This window comes from Scomber scombrus, chromosome 18 (genome assembly GCF_963691925.1).
Source record: "Scomber scombrus chromosome 18, fScoSco1.1, whole genome shotgun sequence".
NCBI lineage: Eukaryota > Metazoa > Chordata > Actinopteri > Scombriformes > Scombridae > Scomber > Scomber scombrus.
Window position 1 is genome coordinate 21,406,479 of NC_084987.1, and position 14,150 is coordinate 21,420,628.

General features: G+C 43.4%; 1 protein-coding gene across 3 annotated transcripts in view; it reads left to right on the top strand.

Annotated features, from left to right (window-relative positions):
- Positions 1–3,245: 3,245 nt before the first annotated feature.
- LOC133998917 (RNA binding protein fox-1 homolog 2-like) overlaps positions 3,246–14,150 on the top strand; it is a 42,241-nt gene continuing 31,336 nt past the window's right edge. For all 3 annotated transcript variants that reach the window (XM_062437957.1, XM_062437956.1, XM_062437958.1), the window contains exons 1-2: positions 3,246–4,309; positions 13,802–13,852. In XM_062437957.1, the coding sequence (XP_062293941.1) occupies positions 4,055–4,309; positions 13,802–13,852 (306 nt within the window). In that variant the 5' untranslated portion in view covers positions 3,246–4,054. The remainder of the gene's footprint in view (positions 4,310–13,801; positions 13,853–14,150) is intronic.

Here is a 14,150-nt window from a genome sequence, read left to right on the forward strand (position 1 = left end):
AAGAAAAGGAGAGGAAATGTAGTCATGTACATGCAAACACACCAGAAATTGGTGTACAACAGGATGTACTGCACATAAATAACATCTGTGAGAAGTACTAATTTTGCTTCAAAGACTTATACATATATGTAGTGGTACTCCGTTTTCACTAAGCTTTGTTGTACCACTTGTTGAAGTCAGTCCACCAACACTGTTTTGTTACGCGAACGATGAGACGTGACAACTTTCCTTTGGCTTTATAATGTTTACTTGAAAACTTGAAAGTAAATTACAATGTCTGATGCACGGTCAAAAGACTGTGTTGCTTCCACCATTATCTGACTCCAAACTGAAAACTGTTACATTCGGTCACAGGTACAACTGCACAGTGACATCATAGCAAAGAATTTAAAGACACAGAACATTTTTATCATGTACACATTACTAAATTATACATTTTAAAGTAAGATATTTTAAATCTTGTATGAATTATGATGAAACTATCATTACCAATTTTTAACTGTTTTTAACGAAATGATTACCATTCAATTATTAACTTATTGGCCCTTACAATATACATTCTGTCATCTCTCACAACAATAATGCACAAAATGCGAAAAACTAAAATACAAAACAATAGAAAAGGGGTTCCATTTAAAAAATAAAGTGTGTAAAGTGCAACTGTAAAAACAACAGATATGTTAATCACTAAAGCTACACATATCTTGTGTAAATAGTTAAAAATCTATTCTTGAATATTTTGTGAAATCAATTGTTTTTTCCGCTTGTGCAATGAAAATCAGGTCACATGATCTTTTGCACTAGTTTATTAATACATTTTTAAAAAATGTTTAGTATTGAAGGTGAAAATACATTCCTCAGACACATATTTGTCTTTAAAATCAGCAAATTAGAGTGATGTCTATGGGTGTGAGAGAAAAAGAAGAATGTTCTCTGCTCAATTTATGAGCTATACATTTACACCTGAAATGTTAGAGAGCTTTGCTCCATTGTTCTAATGGACCTTGTTGCACTTCCAGGTCATGCATCTTGTCTTGGTGCCAAAGAAGGTGATGGGGTGGCAGCCGTGGATGGTTAACAACAGATGTCCTCATTGTTGTAATCAGAGATTGCCCTGACCCATGGTGTCAAATTTAAAAAGCTGAAATCAGATCATGTTTGGCATGCTTGCTTTTAAAATAACTGAAATGTTTAGTTTTTATAGAAGAGAAGAAGAGTAGAACAATTATCAGAATAGCTGCCTCTTAATTTTCTGTCAGCTAACTAATCGATTAATGGACTAATTGTTTCAGATGATCATAACTGAATATTTGGGAATGTGATAGATCTCTAAAGTATGTTTGCTAAAGTGGATGTGTGTGACAAATAAAGCTGTTCCTCTCTTCTGCACAGTCCTACATACTGATGTTCACAGTGAAAAGTATATAAAAAATCTGAGGTTTTATAACTCAAAAGGACATAATATCTGTGCAATCTGGAGACTACAGGAGAATTAAAACTGTATAAAAGATACACATTGCTACTAAAGTACAGATGTTCCTACAGATACCATAACTGGTGTATTTTTCTCTACCAATATCTTTTCATGACCTGTGAGGTCTGTGGCTGTCTTAAGTAATGACCTCTGCAGACTATCATAGCCTCTGCCGGTGAAACAGGCAGTTGTGTGGAGTGATGTGACCTCCCTGCCGTCCATCATCGCAGGTTCAGTGGGTGGCAAAGGGACAGGCAGCAGGAGAGAGACATAGCTTGATAGAGTGAGTCACACGGAGGGACCGAGACAGCACACACACACAGCACACACACACACACACACACACACACACACACACACACTCAATCACACACATTTACACACCGGCAGCCGGCCTAAAGTGACAGCAATCATCTGTTCTGCAGGCAGGCAGGTGAAGTGAGGAATCATTGCAGATCTTATCACACAAGCCTGTGTGTGTATGAGAGAGAAAAGAGCATTTCTCCCTCTGTGGTACATTGGTTACTGCAGATTTGCTACTATAAGCCTTTTTTATTCAACAGCAGCCACATTTGTTCAGTGTTGCTTGAGAATGAATTATATGAAAACAATTTCACAACAGAGCACTGATTTTTTTAAATTTTATTTCACTCAAGATGGAAATGAGAAATGAGAAGTCATGTCATTTAAAATCCACCAGGGGGCGCAAAAACATTAAAAACATTACTCATTCCTTCAAAATATTCAGACACCAGGTGCTTGTTTCTCTTTTAATCTAATTTGTATTTTTTGCCTGTCTTTGATACTTTAGATAATTAGGAGCTTTTATTTGAGTTTACCTGCATACACAAATAGCCCACTACAAACAAAACTGCATTTGTTAACTGAAAATGTTTAAAAAGTATATCCAAATTATCCAAAATGTCACACGCAATCTCATGCAAATCCATGTTTTGCATTATATAATCTCCCAGAGTGGGAATGCATTGTTTATAGTGAATGTAAAAAAACATAGATGATGTATTGCATACCTTGGAATGTGTCACATAAACACATTTTTAACTCTTTTTCTTCTGATTAACTAATGATAGTAACATATATGCCTATTATATAGTCATGTAAAGTATTTAAAAACAATACGTTTGAGAGCAGTATAAACACCCTACAACTTTTTTAGCCTAAAAAGTGATGACTTCTCCTAATGTGACACAAAATATACAAACATTGAATTATTTAAACTTAAAAAAACACTTTTTTGTGCATATTGTGTAAACAGAAAATACTAATAGGCTAGTAGACCATTATATAGCGTGATTGTAAATAATTTCCAACATTAACAAAAAGCAAAAAACCGAAATAAACTCGATCTGCTCTCTGAAAGCTTCATTAAGGATTAATCGCACATTGATCTGTGACTAATAAGGTATTATGAAGGATTTGTGGCTCAGAAATTTGGCAGAGGCTAATCATGAGGGTGAAGGTCAGAATATGAACAGTATGTGAGGATAATATTTGCCATGTGTCTGTTTTGATAGTGAAGATCATGTATTTATTAATTCATTGTGAAGTTTTCTTTTTTTTTTTTAAATGCTTATTGTATCTACTGGCAGTGTTTTAAAAAGCAAAGTAGAAAAATCTTCCTTTTAATTTGGCCAAACATTGAAATACATGACAGAGGAGGGAGGGGGGGCTCTGAGGTAGTGGTAGAGGAGAAGGAGGGGGGAGGAGGGTTTGGAGAAAAAGAAGGAGAAGGAGACGGAGGAAACGCAGACCTCAGGCCAGCCTTCCTCACCTCACTGTCTTCTACCTCTGTGCCCGGTGTTCGTACACAAATCTGACCGCAGATCAGCTCACTCGGGCTCCTTCCACACTACGAGTCACACCAACTGGGATTCAGACCAGAGGAAATCGTGTTCGTCGGCAGCCAGGTCCGCACGCCAAGTCACATCCATTGCAGAGCACGGCGAGGGAGCGGACGGTGAGATAAGACGGGACTGAAACCAAAGGAGAAAAAGGCTGGTAGGAAACAACAGAGAGGCTTTAATGAAAAAACACATTTAGCTGAAACGGGAGAGAGAGAGGACTGGCTGGCCCCGCAGAAGGAGGAGTAGTACGCGTAGCTAATTTCCAACATTTTCTATTATTGGCAGCGAGAGTGTGATCACCGAGCCACAGTTATAAAGAGAGCTAGCGGTATGTAATGCTAGCACGCTAGCGAATGTTAGCTGGCTAATTAGCTCGTCAGGCATCCAAGAGTCGGACGTGTGGTCTTTATTAAAATAGGTCACTGTTTGGCGTCGTTTTACTTTTTTTTTGGAGAAAGCCGTGCTTAATGTGCTTTGTGTGGAATCCTGGCAGGCTCATAAAGCTCTGCCTCGAATAGCTAACGCCAAGTTAGACATAATAAAACAGTACAAGCTGCCTGTATTAATGAATTGCTAAAAATCAGTTCAATATTATCTGTCTGCGCGTCTTGTGGAAAAGCCAAATCCATTGTGAATTCCGAGCTGTGGACAATTTAAAAAAGGAGAAGGCAACGGAGGAAAAACAGACTTTTGACTGGTGACTGTCTGCCGTCCAATGTTAATGTCGACCGACATTGCATCTATAATGCTTCCCGTTAGTCGGGGAATAATGGACCGGGAAAGAGACATTGATACAGCAGCGGGACCCCATGCGAGCGCGGTCGGGGGTCCAGCGGCTGTCCGGGGGATGAAGCGAGGAGACCCGGAGCCCGACGCTCAGACAGCCCCTGCCCTGACTGACTTAGCCGGGGCGGAGTGCAAAAGACCAAGAATAGACGGGACCGGGGGTGTTGTTGGTGACATTGGCCAGGTAAGAACACAATGTAAACACATGTAGTATCCATTTGTCACATCTGTGTCGTTTTGTTTCTATCTCGGCGTCATGTGTGCAGCATTGTATCAAAGTATCATCTTCCCTCCCCTTTCTTCTTCTGTAAAAGCTTTTGTTCCTCAGCGTCAGCAGAGAGTGATGGTAATGTTTTGACAGGCCCCCTTTCTCTCATCAACAACATAATCATGCATCAATGCAGCAAACAGAAAAAAATTGTTGAATTAAAAAGAAATGTGAGCTTAATGAATTACACAGAAATGTGCTGCTGTTGAAATGTGCCTGGCTGACTGTAGCTGTGCTCCTGGAGCAGCTCAGTGAAGGAGCATGACCATACCAACCAGACAAAGGTAATATGATACAGGCTCCATTGCTATGACAGACAGCAACACAGCAAAGATCAGACCCATTCATCATGCCCTGGCTTATGGGAAGTGAAGCAGTGCTTTGTCACATGGTGCACTGTAAATTTTCTTATACACGTAGATGAAATTACTCAAACCTGTGATGATAATTTGCAGTGAGTCACCACATCAAATCCTGATACACAACGCGTGTGCCATTAATCGCTGCATGCCCCCCCCCCCTCCCCAGATTGTGGCTAGGTGTTAAAAGAGAGAGGCAGACAGAGATTGGGGGAGGGGTCACCACAGTGAAAGACAAAGAACAGAGCCTTTTGGTGTAGGCTGAAGGAGAGAGAGGGGGCTTGGGGGGCCCTCCTTACACGGGTCTTCCCTGTTTTCATGACTCGACTGCTGAGGCAGCAAAGCATCAGCAGCCATTCTCGCCTCCGCTGGACTAATCTGTGTATATTACAGTAAACCAGGAGACTGCCGAGGCGCAGAGTCCACCTCTCTCGCTTGCACTCCGGGGATCTCTTACTACACATTGTTCACACACACACACACAGAGACATATGCTTTATGTCCATAATCCAACAGCACAAGGGGAAAAAATTTTAGCTGACGTCTGGTGTTTTAGTCCAGCAAAATGGCACTAACAGTAGTCGAAGGGCAGGCAGACATGGTTCGAGGTCATCGGCAGGTAATTGAATCCTGGGGAACTGGTAAAATACTTTAATTGGGTGCGCGGCTGACCTGCTGCAATGACAAATGGGTCCCGCTTAAAGCTACGGCGCTCAGCAAGCTCCACACACAGGATGGATGCTGACAATGAGGAAAGGTTATAGCCCGCCGGCAGAGATGATGTGACAATGAGTGGCGTGGCATGGGGAGGAATTCTCGCTTGCCCATCAGTTGTATTGATCGCTGTGCACCGGGGGGGGGGTCAGCCTGGAAATAGGATGGAGAGTAGAAAGAGAAAGAAGGGTGAGTGGGATAGCTGTACGGGGTGAGGGGAGAAGGCAAGAAGGTGGAGGACAAAGAAAGAGCGGACATGGACATAATATTTGGACAGAAAAGAGACACAGATGCAGTGTAGATGGATAGATGCATAGAGGGGAAATAAAGGATGTGGAGGCAAGGAGAGAGAGGACAGAAGGGAAATCGGACCCATTAGTTCGCCTCCATCAAGGATCATAATAAAGGATGAGAGGAAAGTGATGGATGGCGGGAATGGCACAATCAGTTGGTGGGATGAGAGATAAACAGCAGGATACGCTCTGAATGAAGATGAGCAGTTGAATAACTGCCTACTTTTATGCAAAGGGTAAATATATATATATCAAAATAAAAGCAAAAAAGAAAGTGACATTGACATATGCCGGCAAGTCAGTCATGGTGGTTGGATGGCAGTGGCTCACTGTGGTTTAGTGCATGCTCAGGGGTGAGGTAGATGAGTTCAGTGGATGCTCTGACAACTAAACGCACCCCCAAAAAAATTACCATACGACTCCCATTGAGTGAGAGAGGCGATGGAACGCCGACCTTCCCGGGTTGACTGTAAATCACAATCACGAGCGTAATAATAAATGAGAGTGCAGCGGATTGCCCCCCCCCCCCTTTTGTTGCTCTTGCTTTCCACCCCCCCACCCATCATATTCCCCCTGCTCCCCTCTAGCTGTCCTCTGATTTCCCCCTACCCTTCTCCTCTTCCTCTGTCCCTCCACTCCCTCCCTCCCCGTCTCCCCCAGGCATATTTCCAGATTGCTAATTGACTCCTGGTTCACAGGCTTTCAGTGTGCCAGTGAGGCAAGCCGCCCACCCTCCCCCCGTTCACTCTTTCTCTCTCTGCCGTCCCATCTCCCTCTGCCATCTTTCATTATCTCTCTCTCACATTTATACAGTAACATCCAGCCCTGCGTCTGTTTGTCTCTTGTTTTTTTTCTCCTCTCAATTTTGTTTTTTCCTGTGATCTCCTACAACTGTCACCCCTTCTCTCCTATCTCTTTATTTTTTTTTGGTTTTGTTTAGTTTTTTCCAACTCTCCACTGGTAGTATTGATGCTTCCCCTTGAGGCAGTGATGTGGTCCACTCAGATGGAGTGGGAGTACAGTTCTAACTCTCTCTCTCTCTCTCTCTCTCTCTCTCCCTCTCTCCCTCTCTCTCTACATCTGTCTGTCTATCTCGCTCGCTTTCCGAGAGCCGATTTGTCCTATCGTTGGCAGTAAAGAGGCTTTGTGTCGCGCTAACGAGATCAAAGCTCATTTAGGAGAGGGCATTAACCAGACTGATCGCTTTAACGGGCCAGAGCAAAGGGAGGGGGTGGGGGGTGTGCAGGGGCAAGGGAGGAGAGGGGGGGGGCAGGATTTTGATACGCATGGACAGATCACTTAGATGTGAAATTAACCAACAGCTTTGATTTCTGTATAAGAGTTCTTCTTTTATTTTCTATAAACACACACATAGGCACATGACCTCACACATAGGCTCATTTTTTCTTCTGCTCAGCAGCCCAGTGAAAGATCGAGCCTGTCGTATCGGCTGCTAATGAAAATGTATCGCAGCCGACAGTCAGCTGGCGACCATTCACCTCAGAAAACAGGCATTAAAGGAAACCCCGGAGGTCTTGCTGAGGTTACTCGGTGCTGGAACTAAATTGCTCCCACACACACAAATTCTGAAAATAGTTTTCCTTGTGAAGTGAACACACTGTAATATCTGTTGTTGATATCACCGTTTTTACTTGGAAATCAATTAAGTTTTAGTTGACTTGTCAGACAAACTTCAATTTTAAAACATCAGTTTAGTCTTTTTGGTGGCAATATTTTTAACACTTCATAGACTAGGAGGTTGCAAAGTCACAAAATAAGTAACAGATTAAGAGGCCTATACAATGAAAGGAGGTGTTGGTTGGCGCCCCTAATCTTTGACTGTAAAATAGCAAGATAAAGCTGCCTTTGCTAAGAATTACCTATAGCTCTAGTGATTGCAACGCTACAGTAGGCGCCAGTCCTGCATGTACGTCTGTGTGTAACTGTAGCCTAAAAGTGTGCCTGTCCTTTAGAAGTCAAGCAGTGTCTGAATTATTCACAGGAAAGAAGAAATCTCCTCAGTAGTGGAACAGCGTTACGAAGAGGCAGAGGAGACAGGTGGGTCAGGTTGTGCGTTCGGCCCACAACCAACGTGCGCGATTACGTGTAACAAAGGGTCGCATACACAATCCTACCTGGTCTCATGCTCACGGCGGCCTACTGCTGTTTAATGATCGCTGTTAAACTTTAAGCCGCAGCACAGCAGAGTCACCCTTGACTTTTGAACTGGCTACGATAAGCTAAAAATTCCCTCAGACAAAGTTGCTCAACTCGTATTCTTTCTCTCCCATGTGTGTTTTGTTCGATTCAGCGCTCCCGATTGGTGCAAGTACAATAGCAGTATTACCAAAGGATAAAGGAATAATCACGTAGAATAAAAGCAGAAAAGAGAAACGGAAGTATTCATTAAAGAAAAAAAAGAGACAGATTAGAGAGTGCTCTTCCTCTCTATGTTGCTCTCTTTCTCCTTACTCTTGTTAAGCACACTGCTTTCAGCTCCCTTAACATGACACTTACATGTTAACGCTCCCTTTATGGTCATCATGTCACCACTACCACCCCCCTCCCCTCACCCCCCCTCCTCTTTTACATGCCTCCTCCCCAAGGCTGCCCCCAAACTGTCATATGCGCTCCCATCTCCACCCACACACACAACGAAATGTCAATTCAGTGTTTCCCTTACACGGGGGTCATTTGTGACGCCCCGCCACAGCATTGTCACAGCTGCCACAGTGTCATAAATAATTCAGACTCAGTTCAGAAATATACCTGGGATCCGTAATGTCGCCCCATCCTTTTTAAGATCAGCCGTCGACTTGTATAAGTGAGTGTTCAGTTTATTAGGCATCGTAACATAACGCACGCCGGCAGTGGACTGCAGGCTTTGCCTCGACAAATTGAAATAATTAGATGTGACAGGAAACAATGGAGCAGCATACCGTGCAGTATATTGGTGGAAGTTACAGGGCAAAAAAAAAAGTGTGTTCAGCATTTCTCCTTTTAAATGAAATAAATAAGTAATGAGTTGTGTTGGTGCTCATCATTGGTAATGTTTTATTTCTAATATTGTTTAACCCAACCTTGATACTCACTTGTCCACATTAATATTTAGTTTTCTGTCTGCTGAGATTGGAATAAGAGCAGAAGCAGAGGAATAACATAAGAAAAAAATCATTGATTATTTATTTGGTTAATAATTATATATAATATTGTTCATTAATTTTGATAATCAAGTCATTTTTTTAGGCAAAAACACCAGACATTTGATGGTTTCAGGTTCTTAAAGTTGAGGACTTGCCTTTTTTTCTTACTGTACTGGGCTGGTTGACAAACAAAACAAGACATTGGATGATGTCACTTGCACTCTAGGATATTGTGATTATAATTTTGTTTGAGATTAGTTTTAGCCTTCATTTTGATAGTAGGTGGCATATAGGCCAACAGAGAGAGAGGGGAATGACCTGCAGCATAGGTCCCTTGCCGAATCGAACCAGTGACGCTGCCATTATGTGGCATGCCCGGAAACCCCTCAGCTACCAAGGCACTCTGTTTTCTGAAGTTTTATAGACCAAAAGATGAATCGATGAATCTGGAAAATAATCATTAGTTGCGGCCTTGGATGCCATTATTTAAATTAAATTGGATGCATAGATTGTAAGGTGAAGTTGTACTTTTCAGTCATAATGTGCCATGATGCCACATGGTGAAGAGATTGATTCAGCATATGGTTTTGACCCTGTGACAGTTGTTGCAACATGAGATGGACATGTTGTGCACAATCGGGCAGTGTTGTGTATTTATTACATTCAGCACCACCAAGAAACTACTTCTCTCTTACTAAGAAACAGCCAACCAAGGTTTGTTAAAGTAGGAACAAAGTCTAGAAGTAGATCACTACAGGCACCCGAAACATTAAGAAGACACTTCTTGTCATCCACACAGTCAGAGGAGAGGTAAAAGCCTTAGAGCCACATGTTTTCTTACTGTGGAATTGGAGACAATAACCTGTACCTGGTTCAACAGAGGTGTTAAAACCTCTTCTCCTTTAGACAATACAATAAACTAAAAAAAGAAACAATAACACATAGCTGTCTCCTCCTGCGGGCATGTTTTTGGGCGCCGCAGTGTCTAAAAAAGGTGCCGTCGTAGGTAATAAGCCTCAGTCCTGCAGGAAACGCTGTGATTCATCTCGTCTTTCTACCCATCTTCTCCTGGTTGTCTTTGTCTGACTTTAGGTCCCACATTATCCACTACCTTTTTACAAGCATTTGTCATTTTCAGCTCCATCATTCGGCTTTGATGTATCTTTTTCGGAACACGGCGCGTTGACAAATCACACACACCTCCGCCACCCGCTATCGTTCCAGCCGCCCTCCGGACTCTTCCGTTAATTCCTTTTTCCCTCAGTTTCTGCATTTTACCGTGGTACCGTTTGATCATCTGGGAGTCTTTTGTGAAATTCACGGAGCTTCACAGAATCGTCACCTGACTCAACATATTCTTTGTGGGTTTTTGTGGGTCTCAGATCTGGTTGCACAGTGGAGTTGATGATCTTGAGCTCAGACTTAGAGGTGGTGCTTTTTAGTTTTTCAAATGTTTGGAGGCCTTTGAAAGTCATTTGATGTTAACTCTGGCACCTAAATCTGAATCACACCCTCTATGTAGAATAGAAGAAATGCTGGGCTTTGTCACAGCTGTAGTGCTCTACAGTGAAAATGTTTAGGTCTCATGGGTGAAGCTTTTTCTTCAGCAGGTGGGATTTTTCTTCCATTCGATGACACGATCGAGACCATAAAACCAAACATCGACTGCTCCGTTAGGGACCACTGGATGCCTGCTGCAGGGCCCCACCTCCTCCCTCTCTTAATTACCCTGCCCCCCCCTCCTGTCTCTCTCTCCCCTCCCCTCTCACCATCTGTTGACCTCATGTCATTTTGCCTTCCTTCACCACCGCTGCTCCTTTTTCTTTCCCCCCTTTTCGCTTCTACGCGTTTTGCTCCAGCAACTCCCCAACTTCTTTTCCTTCTCCTAAAATAGCAAGTTAGCCAGCCGGCGCCTTCAAAGGCTCCTCCTCACTCGCAAACTGTATGGAATTAACTTAATGGAAACTTGAAAAAAAAAGTGCAGCAGGACGGCCCTGACTCTCAACCTGGACGGGCTTAGCAGAGCACACTGAGTTAGTTAAATTTTTTTTTTTTAAAGGGAAAATGAAGAAAAATGATGGCAGGCATATAGGCGGTTTTCTTTTGTATACATTTTAAGACACGCAGGCATGTAATATACTTAAAAGCAAAGCCATATGGCAAAGAGACAGAGAGAGGGAGTGTGTGTACTTGAGTGTGGGTAAATGAGTGTTTGAAAACTAGGTATCAAGTTCAGACCCCCTCCGACCCCCTCCACCACCACCACTCTTTTTTTTTTTCAAAATATAAATCACATGGCATTCTTCACTCATGACTCATTGTCTCCGTTTCGCAAACGTTTTACCGCTTTTATATTTCTCTCCCCTTTTTTTCTTGGCTTCTGCCGTCTCATTCCCCCACATTCTTCCTCCCATGTGTGCACGTCTGTCTCTGCCCTTATTTTTCATCAAACTCTCGTCCTTTCTTTTCTTCTTTTTTCTTCGCCCCCCCCCCCCCCCCCCACCCCCTCCAATCCATCTATCCCAGCTCCCTCCCTCCTCCTTCTTCCCTTCCTTCTCTTGCAGACAGATTGATTCCAGATGTTGCTCAACTCTACCCTCTCTCCCTCCTCTTGTCCTTTCTACATAAACTCCTCCTCCCACCTCCTCCTCTCTTCCTTTCTCTTTCTTCTCTCCACTCCACTCCACTCCGTCCATTGCAGAACCAACCAGCCAGTCTATAATTTGATGGTTGGGATATAATTTTGGTTTAGATTTCACCACCATTCCAGTTTTTTTCCTCCCAGTTTTTGAAGCTAGCATGGCGCCCACGCTCTTACTTTGACTGTAAATTAGATTTTTTAAAAATCAAACAAATTCATTCTCAACAATCACTTGTAATTGTACCTATTTGTAGTAATCGGATTAAATTATCGCATTTCTTCAGCTGCTAGTGTTTAGTTTCCCACCCATCGTGAACGACTGTAGCTCCAAAACTGAGCAAATATAATGTAAGGCAGTTTTTTGGCGCACCAAAACCAGATGTCAGCTTAATTCTATTTGAAACTCATCAGTCGCAACTCGCACCACCTTTTTTAAAAATTTAAAGCAGGAAGGAGTTTTCTCATTCCCGCCAACGTGGCCCCCCTGAGGCTTTGCACGACTTGAGATTCAGCTCCGAACATCTCATCTCATACCACATTGCCAATCCGCGCCACGCCGAGCACCAGCAGCTTCTTTTTTTTTTGTTAACACAGTGAGCGTGTTGCTGAATATGAGCCCCGTCCATTTGCTTGTGAACGCGGCGCACCAAGGAGAGAGTTCCCCCCGGGGACGAGGCACGAGGGGGAAATTGGTTCCAGATGAAACAGGAAGTGGAGAACGGAGACAAAGAAAGGGCTGTTTTAGACAAGAGGGGGTGGTGGTGGGGGGGGGGAGGGAGGACGGGTCTCGAGTCTGGACACAAATACACACGCGTGCACACACACACACACAGGGGTTTACTGCTCATGCATCAAATGTTTCTTTCTCCTATGTACCTATTCTTTACATCTGGCATTTATTCTCCCCTCATACTCTCATCGCTAATAACTTAATTTCCCCCCTTCGGCTTCCCCCCCGGCCCGCTCCGTCTAGACATTTTTCCCTTCTTCATTCGTTCATCTATACATCATCATCACCACATCTGTTTTTTGCTCTCAGCCTACACATCTTCAAGCCCTTTTGAGCCTTTTTATGAAAGAGTCGCAATGCCTTTGCTTAGCTCTCATAGCTTTCTTAGCCTGTTTCGCGTCCCTCCGCCGTCAGACACTCGCCCCTCGATTGGTCAGAACGAATGCAAAATCCGGAAGTGGTTCCCGCATGCAGACGGCTAAAGGTCAGGGCCGAGAGGTTAAGTCTGTTGACACTCTTCAGAAGCCAAATCTGCCTCCTTTAGCGTCCGCGGATTCGCACACGGGCCCACACTCAAGCCGTTTCACTCAATGGCCTGAGTGTGTTCAGGCTGGATTTGAACCATTTGTCCGCTCCTCATGTCCTCCAGATTAATGAAAACATCAGCAGCTCCTAAAGACTAAGCACCCCTTCCTCCATATACACACATCTTTCTTTTTTATCCCCTCAGACCTTCTCTCGTCTTCCTCTCCCCTCCCCCCTTTTCCCTTTTTCCCCCTTTCTCCCTCAGGAGAGCAGAGGCATGAGTCTCAACAGGAGGTCATGTTTTCTCTGCGAGGCATGCCAGCAGGCTAGACTGCACTAGTGTCATCTCTCTCACCGCTGTCAAAATATCATGGTTTGGTTAACTTTCTCCATTGTTCTAATCCCTCTCCTCCTCCTCCTCCACTTTCTCCCCTTCCACCTCTTTGTCTTTCTTCTTCCTCCTCCTCCTCTTCACCTCGCTCCCGCCGCAAAACAATGGTTCCTCTCGCCGGGGCAAAAATGACACAGAAGAGCAAATAATAGTGAGAGAGACAAGAGAGGGAGGGAGTCAGAAATAATCTAATTAAAAGTAATTACAGAGCAATTAACCACAACACTGGTTTCTGGGGCAGTGTCAATGAGGGACGGGGGGCTCCCCCTTCAAGAGCGGATGGCGATTGGTTAGCTGGATATGAAAAATGTTGGTAAGCCGGAGTAATGGTTCACCAGTCACGGCGCGCGCGCGCACACACACACACACACACACACACACACACACACAGAGACTGTTAACTCACTCCTCAAGTCTTTTCCTTTCATCAGGTGTCTTCTGTCCTCATATGAACTGTGTTGTTTTTTTTTAGCATCAATGTCTAAGAGTGTGTTTCACCTGTACATGTAAAAGTTTGTCATGCCACATGCACTCGTTCTCAAAAGCTCAGCCACTTACAGCGCTCTCTGTCTCTTTCTCCCTCTCTCTACTCCCTCCTGTTGTCTCTTGCAGAACAATGAGCCTCTAAACCCTGGTTTCCATGGATACCCACCTCACAGTCAGGTAAGAGATTAGTGATGGCTCGCGAACCTCCATAACAATAAATTTACCCCCAAAAAAAATGGAAGTACAGTACTCCAAAATCAATTGAGATGTGCTGGTTTTCAACTAAGTTCAGACAAATTGAATTCATTTAAAAGAAGATAAGAGAGTGTTGCACGTTCTGTTCCTCTAAATATTGGAACAAATATGTGGTGTTTTTTTTTTTTTTTTTGCATATACATTAAAATTAAAATAATTTTAGAAAGCTTTATTCTACTCGACCAGCAGAAGCATCCATCTAGGTCCTGTTGCAGGATGA